Consider the following 17,520-nt stretch of genomic DNA (forward strand, 5'->3'; position numbering starts at 1 on the left):
CCACGGAAAGCACGAAGCCAGAAGTAGAAGCCCTCTGCACTGCCAGACGCCGTTCTTCTGCCTGACAGCACCGAACCGCCCGAGGTTTCGGTCCCTGGTGAGCGTGGGGGCCAGACCTTGGAGCAAGCTCCCACGGCGTGGGTTGTGGGCACGGCGAGAACAACGCCAGACCGACGCTCCCTCCTAAGAGGTGCCAGGGAGTGGTTCCCCTGAGCAGACCCAGACACTAAGCACTTGGTAATAACCCCTCTCAGCCCGCCCTTCACCCTGCCCAGCACCCCGAAGACACCAGGCCGTTACAGTCCGATGGCCGTTCAGAGGTCTGCGCGGCCTTTTCCACGGTCCTTCACAGCACACATCACGACTGGAGAACGAAGCCGCAGCCGCGAGCGCTGGCAATTCACCCCCTGGCCCGCACCGGCCGCGCGCGGGGGGCACGCACCTGGAGGTGTCCTGCTCAGGCTTTTTCCAGGTGTCAGTGAAATCCCACCGGCTCTCCCCTGCCTCCTCAGTCATGGATTAGACGGATGACAGGCTCCTGTGATGGGATTCTTGGCTGGAATAGCCACAGGATAAATTAAGTTAGAGACAGGACAGCGGCTCAGGGTGGCTTTCCCCACCCGCGTCCTGACTCGCGATGCAGAGTTCTCTCAAGCTCTCCACGGGGCGTTGTGGAAAAGGGACAGTTCGTTTGCCCAAAACGCCACCGCAGTCACCCTAGCCCTGAGAGCAACGTGCACCAACTCTCTCAAGCTCTTGGGACCCCCAAACAGGCTTCACCCCACAGCCAGCTCCAGGTGCCGGGGCACTGACGCCGCCAGCCCTGAACACACCCTGCACCGGCGCCGGCAATGCACCGTCTGCTCCAGAAAACCTCATCAGGGCTGTTAGCCACCACTGCAAGATCTAATGAGATGTTCACAGGAGGGATGTCCAGAAGATAACAGACAAAATATTTAATGGGCTACTGCTTTAAAGCACTTACAGCCTTAACTTTGTGCTTGGTCAGGCACAATTTGCTGTTGGTAAAACCCATGTTGGCAGCTCTCGATTGCCTTCCTGTGCTTCATCCGTGTGGAGATGGGGACACAAGAGGACACGCTCCACGCTCGTTCCAGGCTGAGGCTGACTGGTCCATAACCCTCTGGACTCTCCTTTTCCTTCTCAAAGACTGGCGTTGCGTTAGCCCTTTTCCAATGATCAGAGAATTCCTCCAGTCACCCCAGTTCTCCGACAGGGACACACAGGAGCCTTAAAATCACACCAGACTTGAGACCCAGGAAAAAAACCCAACTATTGAAGAGCTAAGCTGCATGGTAGGGTGGGGAAAACGGGTGTCAAGGGGGTCAGACTGCCATGACAACCCTCCCCACTGCAGCTGAGAAGGTGGGTGCTGTCATCTGCACCCTGCCTCCTGCAAGAGCTCAGCACGGGCAGCACCGCGGGGCAGGCGGCACGGCAGGGCCATGGCCCGAGGGAGCTGAGCGGACACAGCAGGGCCAGAGCATCTCCCTGCACGCTGCACAGAAACAGGCCGTGCCGGTACCCAGACGTGGTACGCGCTGAAGGCTGTGGGTTATCTGCCTTGAACGCATGGAATCACAGAATCATTGAGGCTGGAAAAGGAGGACCACTAAGATCATGGAGTCCAGCCATTACCCCAGCACTGCCCAGCCCACCACTAAACCATGTCCCCAGGCACCACATCTACACGTCTTTTACAGCCCTCCAGGGACGGTGACCCCACCACTTCCCTGGGCAGCCTGTCCCAGGGATTGACAACTCTTTGGGTGAAGAAATTTTTCCTAATCTCCAATATAAACCTGCCCTGGCACAACTTGAAGCCGTTTCCTCTCATCCTATTCCAGCTCCCTCAGCCGCTCCTCATCAGACTTGTGCTCCAGACCCTTCCCCACTTCGTTGCCCTTCTCTGGACACGCTCCAGCACCTCAACGTCCTTCCTGGAGTGAGGGCCCCAAAACTGAACCCAGCACTCAAGGTGCGGCCTCACCAGAGCCAGGTACAGGGGGACGATCGCTGCCCTGGTCCTGCTGGCCACACCGTTCCTGATACAAGTCCATCTCATCCTGGACTTGTCTGCCCCACACCGTGCTCCTGGTGACCCTGAGCAGGGCTGGCCGATGCCCCGTTTCTGCCGGGTGCCTGCTGCGAAGCTGTCGGCGATCCCGCAGGGCTCCCTGGCTCTGCTCAGGAGCAGGACGCACGGCCGCAGAGCAGTCCCATCCCCAGCGCAGCTCTGCCCTGCTCTGCACGTGCAGGAGGGACGCGCTCCCCCGGCTCTGTACGGAGACCCTTATAAAGCCCGGCGGGGTTTGTGGTTTCGGAGCACCCTTGCTCACCCAGCCTGGGAGGAATTTATCAAGCGAAAAGGCTGGAGTAGGGACCGCTCCAGCTTCCCGGTCTCGAAAAGCAGCGTGAGTAGAGACCACTGAGGACGAGCGCAGGCTCGAGATTAGCCAGCTGTTCTCTAGCCAGATGTTAGGGGCAGATGGGCAGCAGTAATTCCCCAGCTCTGCCAGCATGCAACACACACCTACAAACAGAGACGGGCCCAGATGTGTTCCCACAGGCTTTGTGCCCTACCTGCCCAGCTGCAAAACACCTCCGGGCTCAGCGGGGCGCCGGGCGAGCCAGCGGTACCGTGCCCTGGCGCAGACGCCCGCACGCAGCCCTGCCCGAGGTGCGTCCCCTCCAACCTCCGGCACACAGACCGCCGCTGAGACGTCTCTCTCTGTCTCGTAACGGGTTCCACCAACTCCCCGCACCAATCCCACCTGCCCACAGGGAGCATCAGCATCAGGAACGCTGTGCAGGTGCAGCCTCTTGCCGAGGCACAGGGGAATCTCTGTCGGTGGGTCCCTCGGCACGCCTATGTTGCCATAGCCAGTGCCAGGGAGACTGCAGCCTCGAGCACCATGCTGGTGGACTGGCAGGGTGTTCCTGGCTCTTCTGCGGGGACACTTCTTAAACAGCAACCCGCTGACTGGAGAAAAAATGGATTACCGTGAAATAATGGGCTGATGAAGACGACTGGACAGTTAATACTAAATAAACACTGAAAATAAGTATCAACAATCTAACAAAGGTCTAAATGGGACATCTGTGGTACTGCAAAGAAGAGGATGTGCAGATAGTTCAGTGTGTAACTAAACAGTTAAAATATAAAATGCATTGAGCACAAAATGCTACGAATGTTTGGCTCTCAGGAGTGCTAAGCGTACAGATAAAGTAACTGATCACCCGACACACGACAGGCAGGCAACAGGAACGCCACTCGCAGAAAACACGAATCAACGAACCAGGATCTAATTAAGCAAGAGTGAAAAGGAACGACAGTCTGAATTAATTTCTGCTGCGCGGTTCGACCCCAGCACGTACTGACCATCGGCACAGAATTGTTCCTGCTGTTACAGCACAGCTGGGAACAAGAAGCTGCGCTCACAGATCCAGCACCAGCCGTGCCGTCAGGTGAGCAAGGCTGAGAGCGAGCCTGCTCCCAGAGCGGATCCCACAGCTGGAAAGGATCGAGCTGCCCAAACGCAGCACGTTCAGAAGCTATTAGTCTATTTTTAAAAACATCAGTGACAGCAGTTCCTCTATCTCTCTTCACAACCTAATGCTGCAGGTCATAAAACACGAGCAGAGTTTTCTGGTGTCTTCCTCTATCGTTTCAAAGCACTCCAGAGCTTTCTCTCCTGCTGCCAGAAGAGACACACTGCTAGGTCGTCACCAGATCTCCCAGCTCAGTCTCAGAAGCTACTGAAGCTTCCTTTAGTTTCCTCCGACACAGCAATATGGATTTTGCATATTTCCTTATGACAAAGGCTTGATGGTATCTTGCAGAGCCAGACAACGCCCAGAGGAAAACTGCCTCTCTGGCCAATGTCCAGAGTTACCTCTGCTGCTTCCCCCTGCGCCCACGCCGTGTCCTGAGGCCGTTTCCTGCCGAGGGCCCTCAGAAGAAACGCTCGGCCTCGAGCCGCCGGCCACTCGCAGAACGAGGGGAAATGCCCGGTACGGCTCGGGGCACCAGAGGCTCTTGCAGACTCCGCGTCCCCCAGCCCGGATGGCATATTCCGATGGAAGTGCCTCCTTCTTCACTTTCTAGCAGCCCACCACTATTCATATTCTCTCAAAGCCACAGCACTGTGCTCTGCTGATGATTAATCAGGGGTTAATCAGGGATTCCTGATGAAGCCATTGTCTGAAATTCCATTTTGCTTTGTTTTGCATCATCAGGATCAAGCTCGGCAGTTTGACACCACCACCTCCCTCCCTCGTCCCGACACAGAGATGCAGCAATTCAACCGCTGCCGCGGATGCTGCACCCAAAGATGAGACTCTTCCCTGGCAGCGGGTTGGTCTGAGCAGCTGCCAAACACTCACAGCACTTGCACACCTGGAAGAGAAAAAGACCGCTATCATTTTTTATTCCTCTACTCTCCACGATTTGTTATGAGTTAAAGGCAGTAGATGACTCAATCTCATTTTCAGTGTCAAACAGATGAGTAAAGAAATGCTATTTTATTTATTTATTCATCAGCTTACGGATCGCTTGTAGAGAAGGAAATGGTAATTTTCAAAAGAATTTCGTTACGTATCTCCATTTCATGCTGCTGTCCCCCTGAGAGTTTGAAAGGACTTTAAAGACAATAAATATAAAAATTCTTGAGGTGTTCCTACCCACGACATCGCAGCGACCGGTGCAAAGGCCGTCTAGGCACTCGCTCAGACACAAGTTCAACATCCTGGCGACCAACACGTGCAAACATTCCTGCCCCGCGCCCCGCCGCGGCCAAAGCCCTTTCCCAGCGAGGTTTGCTTTGCCTCCCCCACGCCCTCCTGCCGCACGTTCTCAGCCGAGGAGGCTCCTGCGCTGCGCCTTTTTCACACGTATCTGCCAAACACACGGGGATTTTGAACTTGTCCGGTCCCTGTAAACCTCAGACATCCACAACCCCTCAGTGAGGAGTTCCACTGCTCCGGCACAGAGATACTGCTGCTGTTTGTTTTGAGCCGGTTCCTCCTCACTTCTGCTGTGGCAAGAGTCAGTCACCGTCCGCACGAGTTAACTAGAAGTGACTTTGCTTTCAGCCACGCCAGTTCCCCTGCACCCTGCCCCTAACCAGGCAGACGACGACTAACAGAACAAATGCCTTTTAGCCAAGAGCTCTAAAAAGCCATTATTCTCCCTTTAATCTTCAAACAATAATTATGTGACATGCAGCAGACAGGGTACCATATGCTGTTGATTTAATATAACTTTATTTGCATCACAATAATGTTATAAATATATATTTATATAAAGCTAAGTAAAGATAAATTTACTGCCTCTTCTGAGGTACCCTGCTGTGCACAATACATCTCTCAGGAAGCCACAATCACTGAAAACTCAATTTCGGTCCAGCTCCAGTAATAACAGGTTCTAGAAAAGGCCTTGAAGGAGCACAGACCCTTGCCCACCCACCCAAAAGGCCCCGTTTTCTGGATGTCAGGCAGCACAGGTACACCCAGAGAGCCCTTGTCAGTGCGTGCCCTCACAGCTAGCCATTTTTTGTCCCTCAGCCTGAGACCGGGAAGAAATTCCCACCAAAATCCTGCTGTATTTAAACTTTCCATCACCCAAAGGAGCTGATGGTGGCAGGTATGTGTATTGGGTTTGCATGGCAAGGTTTTGGTATCAGGGGGGCTACAGGGGTGGCTTCTGTGAGAAGCTGCTAGAAGCTTCCCCTGTGTCTGATAGAGCCAATGCCAGCCGGCTCCAAGACGGACCCGCCGCTGGCCAAGGCCAAGCCAATCAGCGCCTCTGTGATAACATATTTAAGAAAGACAAAAACAGTTAGAGAGAGCTTTTGCAGCCAGAGAGAGGAGTGAGAAGATGTAAGAACATCTGCAGACACCAAGGTCAGTGCAGAAGGAGGGGGAGGAGGTGCTCCAGGCGCCGGAGCAAGATTCCCCTGCAGCCCGTGGTGAAGACCGTGGTGAAGCAGGCTGTCCCCCTGCAGCCCATGGAGGGAGGATGAGGGGGTGTAGAGATTCCACCTGCAGCCCGTGGAGGACCCCACGCCAGAGCAGGTGGAGGCACCTGAAGGAGGCTGTGACCCCGTGGGAAGCCCGCGCTGGAGCAAGCTCCTGGCAGGACCTGTGGATCCGTGGAGAGAGGAGCCCACGCCAGAGCAGGTTTGCTGACAGGACTTGTGACCCCGTGGGGGACCCACGCTGGAGCAGTTTGCTCCTGAAGGTCTGCACCCCGTGGAGGAGACTCACGTTGGAGCAGTTCGTGAAGGACTGTCTCCCATGAAAGGGACCCCACACTGGAGCAGGGGCAGAGTGTGAGGAGTCCTCCCCCTGAGGAGGAAGGAGCAGCAGAAACAATGTCTGATGAACTGACCGTAACCCCCATTCCCCATCCTCCTGTGCTGCTGGGGAGGAGGAGGTAGAAACTGGGGGAGAAGTTAAGCCTGGGAAGATGGGAGGGGTGGGGGGAGGTGTTTTAAGATTTGATTTTCTCTCTCATTCCTCTACTCTGCTTTCCTTGACAATAATTAAATGAATTTTTCTCTAAGTTCAGTCTGTTTTGCCAGTGAAGATAATTGGTGAGTGATCTCTCCCTGTCCTTCTCTTGACCCACGACCCTTTTGTTATACCTTTTCTCCCCTGTCTGGTTAAGGAGGAGCAGTGATAGAGCGGCTCTGGGGGGCACCTGGCCCCCAGCCAGGGTCAACCCACCACAGCAAGCTACAAAACCAGGGTGTTTGTATCAACAGTAATGCACCTCCCCTGCGTTTCTGTCCCTGCTGTCAGAGCTCAGCACCTCCCGGATGCAGCCAAGACACCGGTCGGTGAGGCGGCACTAGCAGGGCTGTTCTGTGGGTGTCTGAGCCAGGACGTACGGCCGAGCCGCTGAAGTGCTCTAGAGCCTGTGTGCTCCGTTGTACTCACTTCTTATCACCCGGGCTGCCCATCTGCTCTCAGAACGGGCCCTGCCGAAACGCTTTGCTTCTGCCTACATCATCACCTCCATCTACGTCTCTCCCGTTAAACTCCAGCCCCTGGCACTCCCGGGGCAGGCGTCCTCCCCCCGCCTGATCTCCCCCGCCCAGCTGGGACAAGAACCCGCTCCCAAAGCGCCAGACGGCCGGCGGGGCCCTGCCCTTCTCTGCCCAGCGGCCGCCAGGCCCTGCAGCACGACAGGCGGCCTGCGCCTGCCGGGCGCGGGGGGGAAGGGGCACACAGGGACCGGGGCGAACGGGCCGCCGCCGCAGCGCTGCGGGAGCGGGGGTCGAGCGGGGGTCCGGCGGGCGCGGAGGGGTGCGGTGCCCCGGCCCAGACCGGCACAAACCGCCCGCGGGTCCCGCTGCCCGGCCGGGCCCGTCCCCTCGGCGCGGCGGAGGAAGTGACGTCCGCCTGGCGGCTGCTGTCGCGTGAGATCACTTCCGGCGCCCTCGCCCCGCCCCTGGGATAAGGGGCGCCGCGCGCGGCTCCAGGCCTCTTTTCCGCCGCGCGGCCCAAGATGGCGGACACGCAGGTGGGTGCTGCGCGGGGGCAGGCCCGGACACGGGGGACACGGGGGCACATCCCGGACCCGGGGTGCTGGGGGACGGTGGGGCTGCGGCCCGGCCCAGGGAGGGGCGGTGGCGAGCGGCCTGAGGGCCGTGGCGGGGGGGAGGAGAGCGATTTCTGTGAGGTGCCGTGCCCGGGGTTGGGGGGCTCAGCTGGGCCCCCGGTGTCGGCGTGGTGCCGTGCCCGGGTCTGGCTTGCTGCCGGCGCTGGGGATGTGCCGTGCCCCGGAGCTGCCGGTGATGCTCCCGCCTCTCTCCCCCCCAGACCGAGCGGGCCTACCAGAAGCAGCCCACCATCTTCCAGAACAAGAAGCGGGTGCTGCTGGGCGAGGGTGGCAAGGAGAAGCTCCCCCGCTACTACAAAAACATCGGCCTGGGCTTCAAGACTCCCAAGGAGGTAAGGCGTGGCCGTCTGCGGGAGCCAGGCAGCCCCCTCCGGGCTGTGCTCCTCGGGCCTGGCATCAGCGCCCAGTGCACCCCCAGGGCCGTGACGGCCCCGCCGAGGGTGTCTGCTCATAGGTGGGGTTGGTGTGTCCCCTCTGAGCGTGGGCACTGAGCTTCGGTGCTGCCCGCCCATCCAAATGCTGACAGCCGCTTCTCTTTGTAGGCGATCGAGGGCACCTACATCGACAAGAAGTGTCCCTTCACTGGTAATGTCTCCATCCGTGGCCGAATCCTGTCAGGTGAGTTGTGAGGGTTCCTTAAGGTGTAACACTACAGACATAACCCCGTGACTGCCCTGGGGTGGGTAAGTCAGAGGGACCTTTACAGTCAGAGGGAGTGTTTACAGGGGCAGGGAGTGACAGGCCAAGGGGAATGGCCTGAAGCTGCAGGAGGGGAGATGGAGATGAGATGTGAGGCAGAAATCCTTCCCTGTGAGGGTGCTGAGGCCCTGGCACAGGGTGCCCCGAGAAGCTGTGGCTGCCCCTGGCTCCCTGGCAGTGTTGAAGGCCAGGTTGGATGGGGCTTTGGGCAAGCTGGGCTAGTGGAGGGTGTCCCTGCCCATGGCAGGGGTGGCACTGGGTGGGCTGGGAGGTCCCTGCCCACCCAAACCACTCTGTGAAAGCCCACAAGCTGTGAGCGTCAGTCCAGAACTGCCTGGAAACCGCTGTGGTCCTTGAGCTGCACATGATGCCATTCTCTCACGATGGTCTTCCAAGTCTCATGGTGAAGGGGCTTTGACGACAATGCCACAACGGCTTTGCTGATGCCCAGCGAAAGGACCGGTTGGTGGCGGTTATCCTTCCAGGTGTGCTCTTCTGTGGTGCAGATGCTGATGTAACGCAGTAGCAGATAACGAGGGTGGTTGGTTCTAGGAAGCGTGTCAGTGTGCTTAGAAGGTCTTAAAAAAGAGAAATAATTTGGTTGATAATGCAAATGTGAAGGTTATAGCCTGGCAGTGAGGTGGAAATCAAGCCCTTTCATCCTGGCAGGGCTCCAAGCACCCCCAAAGGATGTGTTTCCGTTGGTTATTGAGGTAAATAAGGAGAAATTACTGGAAGTGGTGGGTACTGCCTTCTGGTGTCAAACGCCACCCGTCCCTGCTGTTCCTGGTGGATGGCTCTTCCGAGACCCTCTGTAGTGATGCCCCAAGCCCCCGGCCACGTTTGCCCACGGTCAGAGCGTGCTGGCTGGCCCTCACGCCTGTCCCGTCCCCCGTCTGCCGCAGGTGTGGTTACCAAGATGAAGATGCAGCGCACCATTGTCATCCGCCGGGACTACCTGCATTACATCCGCAAGTACAACCGCTTCGAGAAGCGCCACAAGAACATGTCTGTGCACCTCTCCCCCTGCTTCAGGTGTGTGCCAGCTCCCCAGTGACGGAGCGGAGGTCTGTGGCAGTACTGGGCTGCTCCACAGGTCTCATACGCCCGTTGGTGTAGAGACGGTAGTGAGCGTGCACGTCTGTGTGACACGCGCAGGTTTATGGCTGCTTCTGACCTGGAACCTGCTCACTGGTGGTGATGTCTAAACTCACGATGGTCTTCAGAGCCCGTGCTGGTGAGGGGGCTGCTGACAACGCCAGTGGCAACTGCTGAACCGTGAGACAGGGTCTGGTCAGCCTGCTGCCCTCCGAAACCGTGCACCACTACAGCATTACAGCCCTTGAGAAAGGACAAAAACTGGGATGTTTCCGAAGTAAACGTGGGGGGCAGGTTCAGGGCTGGCAGTTCTTTCTCTGCTGCCTCTTTCCTAAGCCTGTCTTTGGAGTCAGGCTTTCCAGAAAAGCCTGGGCTAGCGCTGCAGTCCAGCTATCTCCTTAGGAAGTGCAGCACTTAGGCAGTAAAACCTCCTTGCTTTACAGCTTCAGATGCCCACGGTCGCTTTCAGTGCTGTGTTACTCGTTAGTGTGATGCAACACAAATGTCTCTGCTGCAGAGCAAACCGGCCACAAATGCAGAAAGCAGAACCACTGAAATACCAGCGTTGTCGTTGCAGGGATGTCCAGATCGGGGACATTGTCACTGTGGGAGAGTGTCGTCCCCTCAGCAAGACGGTCCGGTTCAACGTCCTCAAAGTCACAAAGGCTGCTGGTACCAAGAAGCAGTTCCAGAAGTTTTAAAAACAGCATAAGGAAGGTATCAAGGACAAATAAAAGTTTTGTAAAAATGTACCCTGTGTGTGTGATTTCAAATAAACAGTGTGGGGACACATCAGCACGTGTGAGCTTCTCGGGCTGCGGGAAGGGGCAAGATGGTTTCGAACGTAAAGCCCCATGGTGAGCTGTGACTGCACAGATCGTTTCTCAGAGCACTGAAACACGTATTTAAAGAGAACGATGCTGTGTGGTGGTGTTGCACATGAAGGTGCCCGGCATGGGGGGGTTGATGCTGAAGAAAGGCTTTTCCTGCGGGTTTTTCCAGAGGCGAGAGCTGCTTCTGGTTCCAGCGGGGGGGGAAATGTGACTGTGGGCGCAGAGCGAGCCCTGCTGTAGGGCACCTGCCCCACGTGCGGGGGAAAGCTGGGAGGGAGCGATGGCCTGGCACAGTGGGGGGGTGTTTGATGGGAACCAGAGCGGAACCACCCAAACGGGGTGTTGTAACCCGCGTGGGGCAGCTGGCAGCGTTACCTTCGCCAGGGCTGCCTCGGTGCTGGAGAGGGTTGTGAGAGCGGCCTGGTGCCCGCAGCTCGCGGAAACGCTGCATCCTGGTGACTTGGGTATTGACACGCGTCTGAACGGCCAAAATGCGGTTGTGCCGGAGCCTTTGGCTTGTGCCGCCCTGGGAGAAGATGGGCTGAAGTGGGTCAGGCAGGGATCTGGGGGGAAGGACCGCTGGAGACATGTCCCTGGCTGCCAGGGAGTCGGGTCAGAGCTCGTGTAGGGGAGGGCAGCTGGAGGGGCGGTGGTCTCGGGGGGCTCCCAGCACAGCTGCCTGCAGAGTGTTGGCCTGGCCGTGCCACAGGCTCAGGCAACTCCACGGGGACGGTGTCGGCGTGCTTTGTCTGTTACGGTACATGGGGGCGGGAGCCCGCTGCCCTGCCATCGCCTCGGCTGAGGGACGCCTTGGTTTCTGCCTTCACACCAAGCAGACCTAGCTAAAATTGTAATTATTCACCGCTTCTGCATACAGCGGGACTGGAAGGTCCGTGTCCCGCAGCTTCCTGGGGATCCGGGTTCGGCGTGGCTCAGCTTGCCGGCTCTCGGCAAGAGTGTGTCAGCTTCTGCCGATGTGGGAGTGTCATCTGTCCCTGGAAGCTCTCGAGGAGGGAGATCGGCTGCTTCCAGCTGGCTCAAAAGCTACTGAAGGAGCAGCAAAACCGAGCGGGTCTGGGGCCGGCTGCACGGCCCGGCGGAGCTGATCCGGTGTCTGGCCGCTGTGAGTGGCAGGGGGTCTCGCTGCCCTCCCTCCTGGCACGTTTCACCCACTAACCAGGCAGAAACCAGCCGGTTTTTTCCTCTCTCTGGGCCATTTTCTGCTGGTTCGGTGCGTTGAACAGTCTGGCAGAGCAGCGAGGGAAGGAGCCTGGCCCAGAGCTGGGCCGGGGACAATCAGTGGCCTCGCTGTTAAATCTGTTCCCCCCTTCGTTAGTGTCGCCGTGTTTAATGAGGAGGCGGCTCGGCCGCACAACAGCAGCGCCCGGATCCAGAAACCTGCTGCTCTCCTTCCGTGCACCATCGGTGCCCATCGGGAGCCCTGGCACTTGGCCTGAGAGCTGGCTGGGACCCCTGCGCTCATCTTTGGAGAGATAAACCTAGGCTGATAATGTCCGCAAACCTCTGGAAATCCTAAGTACACCTTCTAATCAGTGCCCAGCAGCCCTGCCGGGCACCCAGTGTTGATGTTTTCACCGGGGCTGGTGTCTGCTCCGAGGTGTCCTCGGACATCGCTGCTTCGCTGCGACAGGTTATCAGGCAAAATTTCACCAGCGTTGCGGTGAACATGGTTAAAGGTTTTAAACGAGACCTTAACAACTCAGCCACACTCTGTGTGAGGAACCTTGCTGTCTTTGGAGGCTCAAAATAAAAGGCTCCGTTTGCTTTCAGGAATTATGAACATTTGAAAGTCGTGCCAATGGCATTAGCGGTGAGCCGGGGTCGGTTTGATCCCATGTACAGACACACAAAAAAAACAAAACAAAACAAAACAAACCCACAAAAAAACACCAAACTGTCATGCACAGCTTGGTCACTGAAGCTCTGAAAGTCGGTAACAGAAATTAATGCTCCAGCCTGGTTTTAATGGAAAAATAGATCCTGGCCAATTAACTTCAGGAAGGAGTTTTATTTAGCAATTGCATGACATTCTCATTAAAAATGTATCAGCAAAGCACAGAGTAAGGAGGTTACAAAGTGAATAGATTTCCAAATATATCTGTTAATTGATTTAAAATATTAAATAGTTTTGAACTAAACTCTGTTCGATCCTGCTGGGCGAAGATCACCAGGAATCTGACATCACCGTTGATGCAGTTGTGTATTTTCCCCAGGCAGCCGACTGTTCTGACACCCGCTGCTGGGCTGTACTGGCATTAGGAGATCCGTGCTGGATCCGTGCAGCTCTCGGCATGCCCGGGAAGGTCTGGGGGCAGCGGGGTGGCTCTGCCGAGCCATGACAGGACGAGAGCGTCCGTCCCGGGTGGAGATGCCCACAAAGGTCTTTGCGAAGCCTGCAGAGCGGGTTGGGACGGAAATCGTCTCGGAGTTGGAGCTGGGGAGCCAAACTGCCGAGCTGAAACGCGAGGCGGCTGGAAAAGAGCTTGATTCGTCACGTCCGTACGTGGGGAGAGCGTAGCTGACGCTGCAGCCGCGTGCCTTCACCTGGAAAATAAGGAAAAAGATACAATTGTGAAAAGCCAAAGATGGGGAAATTAAAGACTTTTTGGAAAATCTTCCCTCAGGCAGCCTCTCGTTGCACGAGCTGTTTCAGCTCGGCTTCCCGGCCACAAATCAGACTCAGCCTGGTTCCGCCCAGGGGTCCCGGCTGGGGGCACGAGACCCCCCCCCGAGCTGCTCCCGGGGGCTGCCCAGTGCGTCCCCCCCGCCGCAGGCATGAGATGTGGCCTCGGGGATCTTTCCCCGGCTGGAGCATCATGGCTTTTCCTTCACCAGACACGATCACGGCAGCCGAGCTCATGGCTCTCAAACTCATGGGCATCAGCCCGCCGGCTCACATCTCCACGGTAGCATCCCTCAGGGAGACCGAACGGGCACGTAATAAAATCAAGCAGGCGGGAAAACAGATGTTATGGCTCCAAAGATAAGAGTGAGGTGTTGCACCCCCATGGAGACAAACGGAGAGACGGCTGGGAGCCAGCTCTCGGCCAGGTCACACACACCCCCCACACGCTGCCAGGGCTGAGGGGTCGCCTTCAAAAACGCCAACCAGGCAGGAGGTCAGGGCTGCCAGGCCTGGGGAACCGGATCCACATGGGACGAGGGTGGCTCGGCTCTGCCCTCCCCTCTGGCCTGGCACCCCCACGCCGTCCCACGGGGGGATGCGATGGGGCAGCTCTCGCCTGCCCAACCTCCTCGCTGCCAAGTCAAGCGGTTGCCGAACTAGAGCATCCCGCCGGCCCGGGCGAGGAGGAGCCAGCACAAACGCTGTCCCCAGCACACTCAGTCCCTCCCCGTCACACACACGGGGAACATTTTTCACCCGAGCCGGAGCTCTCTGCCGCGCCATTACCAAACATGTCCCTAAATCCTTTCCATCTTTTCAAAAACAGCTTCGAGATATTTGCAAATAACAAATGTTCTCCCTGCAGCCCGGAGGGAGATCAGGGCTCAGGCACACGGCATGGCAACAACACGCCTCCATCTCGGGCCGGGAGGGTGTTTATAAAGCCCTCGTGCAAAAGGTTCCCCGTTTAACCGGGACACATCTGCTGCCTGCCGGCGTGAGCCCGAGCGGGGGCTGCGAGAGCGTTTTGCCTTGGCATGTCAGAAAGGGGGGGAAGAGAAGAACATTTTATATTTAGCAGTGGTTATTTATGAATTAGGAAAATAAATGCTTTCAGTGCCGGCTCCGCCGGCTGCGTGGTGAGCAGGTGTGGCTGGTAACGCGTTTGCAGGCTCCGGAGGAGGAAGAGGCAAAGCCAGGAGACGCCGCCAACGTAGACAAAGGGCTGAGTATTGCTCAGAAATAACCGAGCGATGGTGGAAGCTGGATTAATTGAATTGAGATTAAATTTAACCGTATGTGGCACAAGGCCATGGTCTGCAGACTAACAAAAAATGCTTTTCTGTATTCCAGGATCTTGTCTGCTAGAAGCCAGAAGTGTGAGAAACTGGGCCCGAAAGAGGGAAAAAAGAGAATAATCATAAATCCCAATAAATTGTTATTATGAAGATATTTCCGTGGTGAAACAACTTACTACCCCTAAGGATCATGAACTATGACTGATACGCTGCCAGCAAACAAATATAAACATCACTCTGTGGCACTATGATATTTATTGTTAGCAATAATAGTAGTAAAAATTCACATTAGCTCGCCATCCACCGAGCGGGCTCTTACCCACATGCATTGCAATGATCCTGCCCAGAAACAGGTTGGCTCTCAAAATCCCAGCTGAAGCCGTCCTGCCCGCGCACCCCCCGCCGTGCCGTTACCTGCTGTTGGAGTGAGCAGGAAACTGCCTGGAAGTTGTGGAAAAGCCAAACTGAGGCCAGTAAATCTCCCACCATCGGGAGTACGGCAGGGCCCGCGGCCCCACTTTGCCTCTCCCGGTTGTTCCTGGTGCTTCAGGCGGTACCCAGCACCCGGAGACATCTCCACCTGCCATTTCCTATCCGCAGCAGCTGAGCGAATTTCCTCCTGCGGAGAAAAAACCTGACTCTCAGTAAAACCCCCTGCCCAAACCTCCAGCCCTTCACATCTCAACCCCAAACCGTGCTGTCTGCCACCCCCCACCCCCCAGCTGGGGCAGGGACGCAGATGCTCCCCTGGGCTCCCAGGACCAGGGTGTGGGGAAAGTGCTGGGGGCTGTTCTGGGGACACGTCGTGCTGCCACGACCCGGCGTCCTGCCCCAGACCCCGCGCGGGACGGCCGATCTCCGTGGTGGCTCCATCCTGGTTCAGCTGGATCTGCGTCCGCGGCGGCAGGCAGGGGACACCCGTTACTCACCCCCACGGGGGTCCCGGGCCAAGGGATGGGCCAGCAGCCTCAGGGGAGCAACAGCTGCCTGTAAACACGGCGCCTGTGCAGGCAGTGGCTGCAGCCGAGCCCCTTTGCCTCGGACGGGGCTCAGTAATGGGTCCCCAGGTGGTCGGGGCCAGGAGTGGCTGCGGGGCTGCACTTGGGCTCTCGGGCTCAGCAGCACCCCAGGGTGCCCGGCCATGCCCTGCCATGTGCTGCCTCGGCTACCCACCCCAAGGGACCAGCCGCTCCCCAGCCAACCCTGCGGCAGGTGCAATTTTTGGCTACTGCATCTCAGCTGTGGCAAATCATCGATAGAATCACAGAATCATGGAATCACGGAATCATTTTGATTGGAAAAGATCTTTAAGATCATCCAGTCCAACCGTTAACCCAGCACTGCCAAGGCCACCACCAAACCATGTCCCTGACACCACGTCTACACCATGGGAGCATGGTTTTTGGGGAGGACGCCTGGGGCTCGCCCTTGCTCCACGCTCATTAATCACCGGCTCCCCGGCAGCAGCTCTCGTCCTCAGCCCTGACTGCAGTAATTTGCATTTTGTGCTATTGAACTTCATCCCGTTTCTGCCACCTCAGTCCTCAAGGACGTCTGTTCCTGCCGCAGGACAGTCCCCATCTCTTTGGCCTCTACAATGCCTCGCGGCTTGTTTGGTAGGGCTTGTCCTCAGCGAGTTTCCACGTGTTACGGACGCTGAGAAAAGCCGGTTCCATCTCAGCTCTGCCCCACGCCTCCCCACCCCGCTGCTCCCAAACGTCATCATCACTCCTGCCCATGCCGACCCCCGACGCCGCACCGGGAGCCGCGTGTGCCCCCACGGCTCAGCACAGCTCCCCTTCCCCAGAATGAAGCCCTCCTGCTGTCGGCAGAGCCACTCGGCAGCCCCGGACGGTGCCTGCGCCGAAGCGTGCGGGGGCACGGCTCCCGGTGCCCCCCGGAGCAGAGCAGGGGCCACAGAGGGTGAGGAGCTGCTGGCTGGGGCGGGGGCTGTGGGAGCTGCCCCTCACCCCCCTGCCCAGCCTCTCCCGGGGCTCTTGGCCGAGGGGCAGCCGTGGGGGCTGCGGGAATTCCGGCCGCCTGCAAAGCCAAACCATCAGGCTGAAGCTCAGGGCCCGGCCTCCCAAAACCCCCGGTGCTGGTCGGGGAGCAATACCCCGCCTCGCCGGTGCCTCTCCCCAAAACTTTGCCACTTCAGAAAACAAGTGTTTCTGAAGGCAGTTCAAGCGGCTTCATCCACAGCTCACTGTGGGGAGCATTTCAGGGATTAATTAATTATCCTCACAGTTCACAAATGGATGCCTCATTCCCAAAACTGATTGCCAGCCTCCAGCTACCAGCTGCAGGTTCCTGACCGTCGCTCCCCCGGGACACTGGAGCCCCCAGCACCGGCGCCCGCTCCCCGTGGCGGCATCGGCACGGCGCAGCAGCTCCCGCAGCAAGCTGGAGGGACGAGCCCCTTCCCCGGGCCGGGAGGTGCTTTCCCCACCTGCACCTCCTGCACGTCCCCCGTGCCCAGCACGGCTCCTGCTCCCCTGCGTGAGGACCCGGCGTGAAGCCCTCCTACGTGAAGCCCACGTCAAACCGGGTGCCGTCCCCAGGCATGTGCCCAGCCTGCTTGGGGGAACGCCGCTTTCCGCTCCCTTAGCAGGCTTCCTTTGAAGGGGCCCATCTGGCCCGGGGGGGCATCGCAGACGCTCCGTCTCCATCCTCATTTTCCACTCTGCTCATCTCGGCACCTCCTTGCCCTTCCAGGGGCTGAGGGGTACATGTATCCTGGGGTCACCGACCGAAGCGCTGATGTTCTAACCAAGAGCACAGCTCTTGCCCCAGCCAAACTTTATCCTTTCTTTCTCCAAATCATTTTGATTTTGAACCAATCTGCATTCTGATCCTGGTTCCTAACACCCCAACTCTGCGTTGCCTGCAAGTCTGACCACCCCCCTCTGCTCCAGCCCTTTGCTAATAAAAATAATCACCCGGGGTCCCCACAGCACCCGCTGCACCACCTCCCTCCCACCTGGCCACTCCCCAGACACGTTTATTCTTCACTTTCTTTCAATATTTTCACCTTGCTGGTGAGGACAGAAAGCCTCGCAAGGCTTGTGGCACGGGGACTTCTCAAGGAGAAGCCCCCGCACTGACCCCTCGGAGCTGGAAACATTCCCCCTACCTCCCGTTTCCACCAGGACACAACTCACCGCTCCCCCGTAAAGGCAGGGGTGCTGGGGGTCAGGGTGCTGGCGGAGGGGGCCACAGGTGACCCCAGGCAGAAGCCCTCCATGGCAGAAGAGGGGGCCAGGAGGGCCAACATGGGGTGCCATGGTGGGGGGAGCA

General features: G+C 57.8%; 1 protein-coding gene and 2 non-coding genes across 3 annotated transcripts; all 3 read left to right on the forward strand.

The window, feature by feature from the left end:
• The first annotated feature begins 7,409 nt into the window (after nt 1–7,409).
• RPS11 (ribosomal protein S11) lies at nt 7,410–10,197 on the forward strand. The gene is made up of 5 exons (XM_075742715.1): nt 7,410–7,549; nt 7,849–7,980; nt 8,191–8,266; nt 9,253–9,382; nt 10,023–10,197. Exons 1-5 carry the CDS (start codon nt 7,535–7,537, stop codon nt 10,144–10,146), a joined length of 477 nt encoding a protein of 158 aa, XP_075598830.1. The 5' UTR covers nt 7,410–7,534; the 3' UTR covers nt 10,147–10,197.
• Nucleotides 8,707–8,800, forward strand: LOC142600210 (small nucleolar RNA SNORD35). The gene has a single exon (XR_012833650.1). It is a non-coding gene; the product is annotated as a small nucleolar RNA SNORD35 (small nucleolar RNA).
• On the forward strand, nt 9,540–9,631 carry LOC142600208 (small nucleolar RNA SNORD35). The gene has a single exon (XR_012833648.1). It is a non-coding gene; the product is annotated as a small nucleolar RNA SNORD35 (small nucleolar RNA).
• Nucleotides 10,198–17,520: the final 7,323 nt, after the last annotated feature.

This window comes from Balearica regulorum, chromosome 1, assembly GCF_011004875.1.
Source record: "Balearica regulorum gibbericeps isolate bBalReg1 chromosome 1, bBalReg1.pri, whole genome shotgun sequence".
NCBI classification, from domain to species: domain Eukaryota; kingdom Metazoa; phylum Chordata; class Aves; order Gruiformes; family Gruidae; genus Balearica; species Balearica regulorum.

Bases quoted from the DNA above. Each gene is read 5' to 3' on its own strand.
- RPS11 (XM_075742715.1), top strand. The intron at 7,981-8,190 runs GTAAGGCGTGGC...TTCTCTTTGTAG, and splicing joins GCTTCAAGACTCCCAAGGAG to GCGATCGAGGGCACCTACAT. The intron at 8,267-9,252 runs GTGAGTTGTGAG...CGTCTGCCGCAG, and splicing joins CCGTGGCCGAATCCTGTCAG to GTGTGGTTACCAAGATGAAG.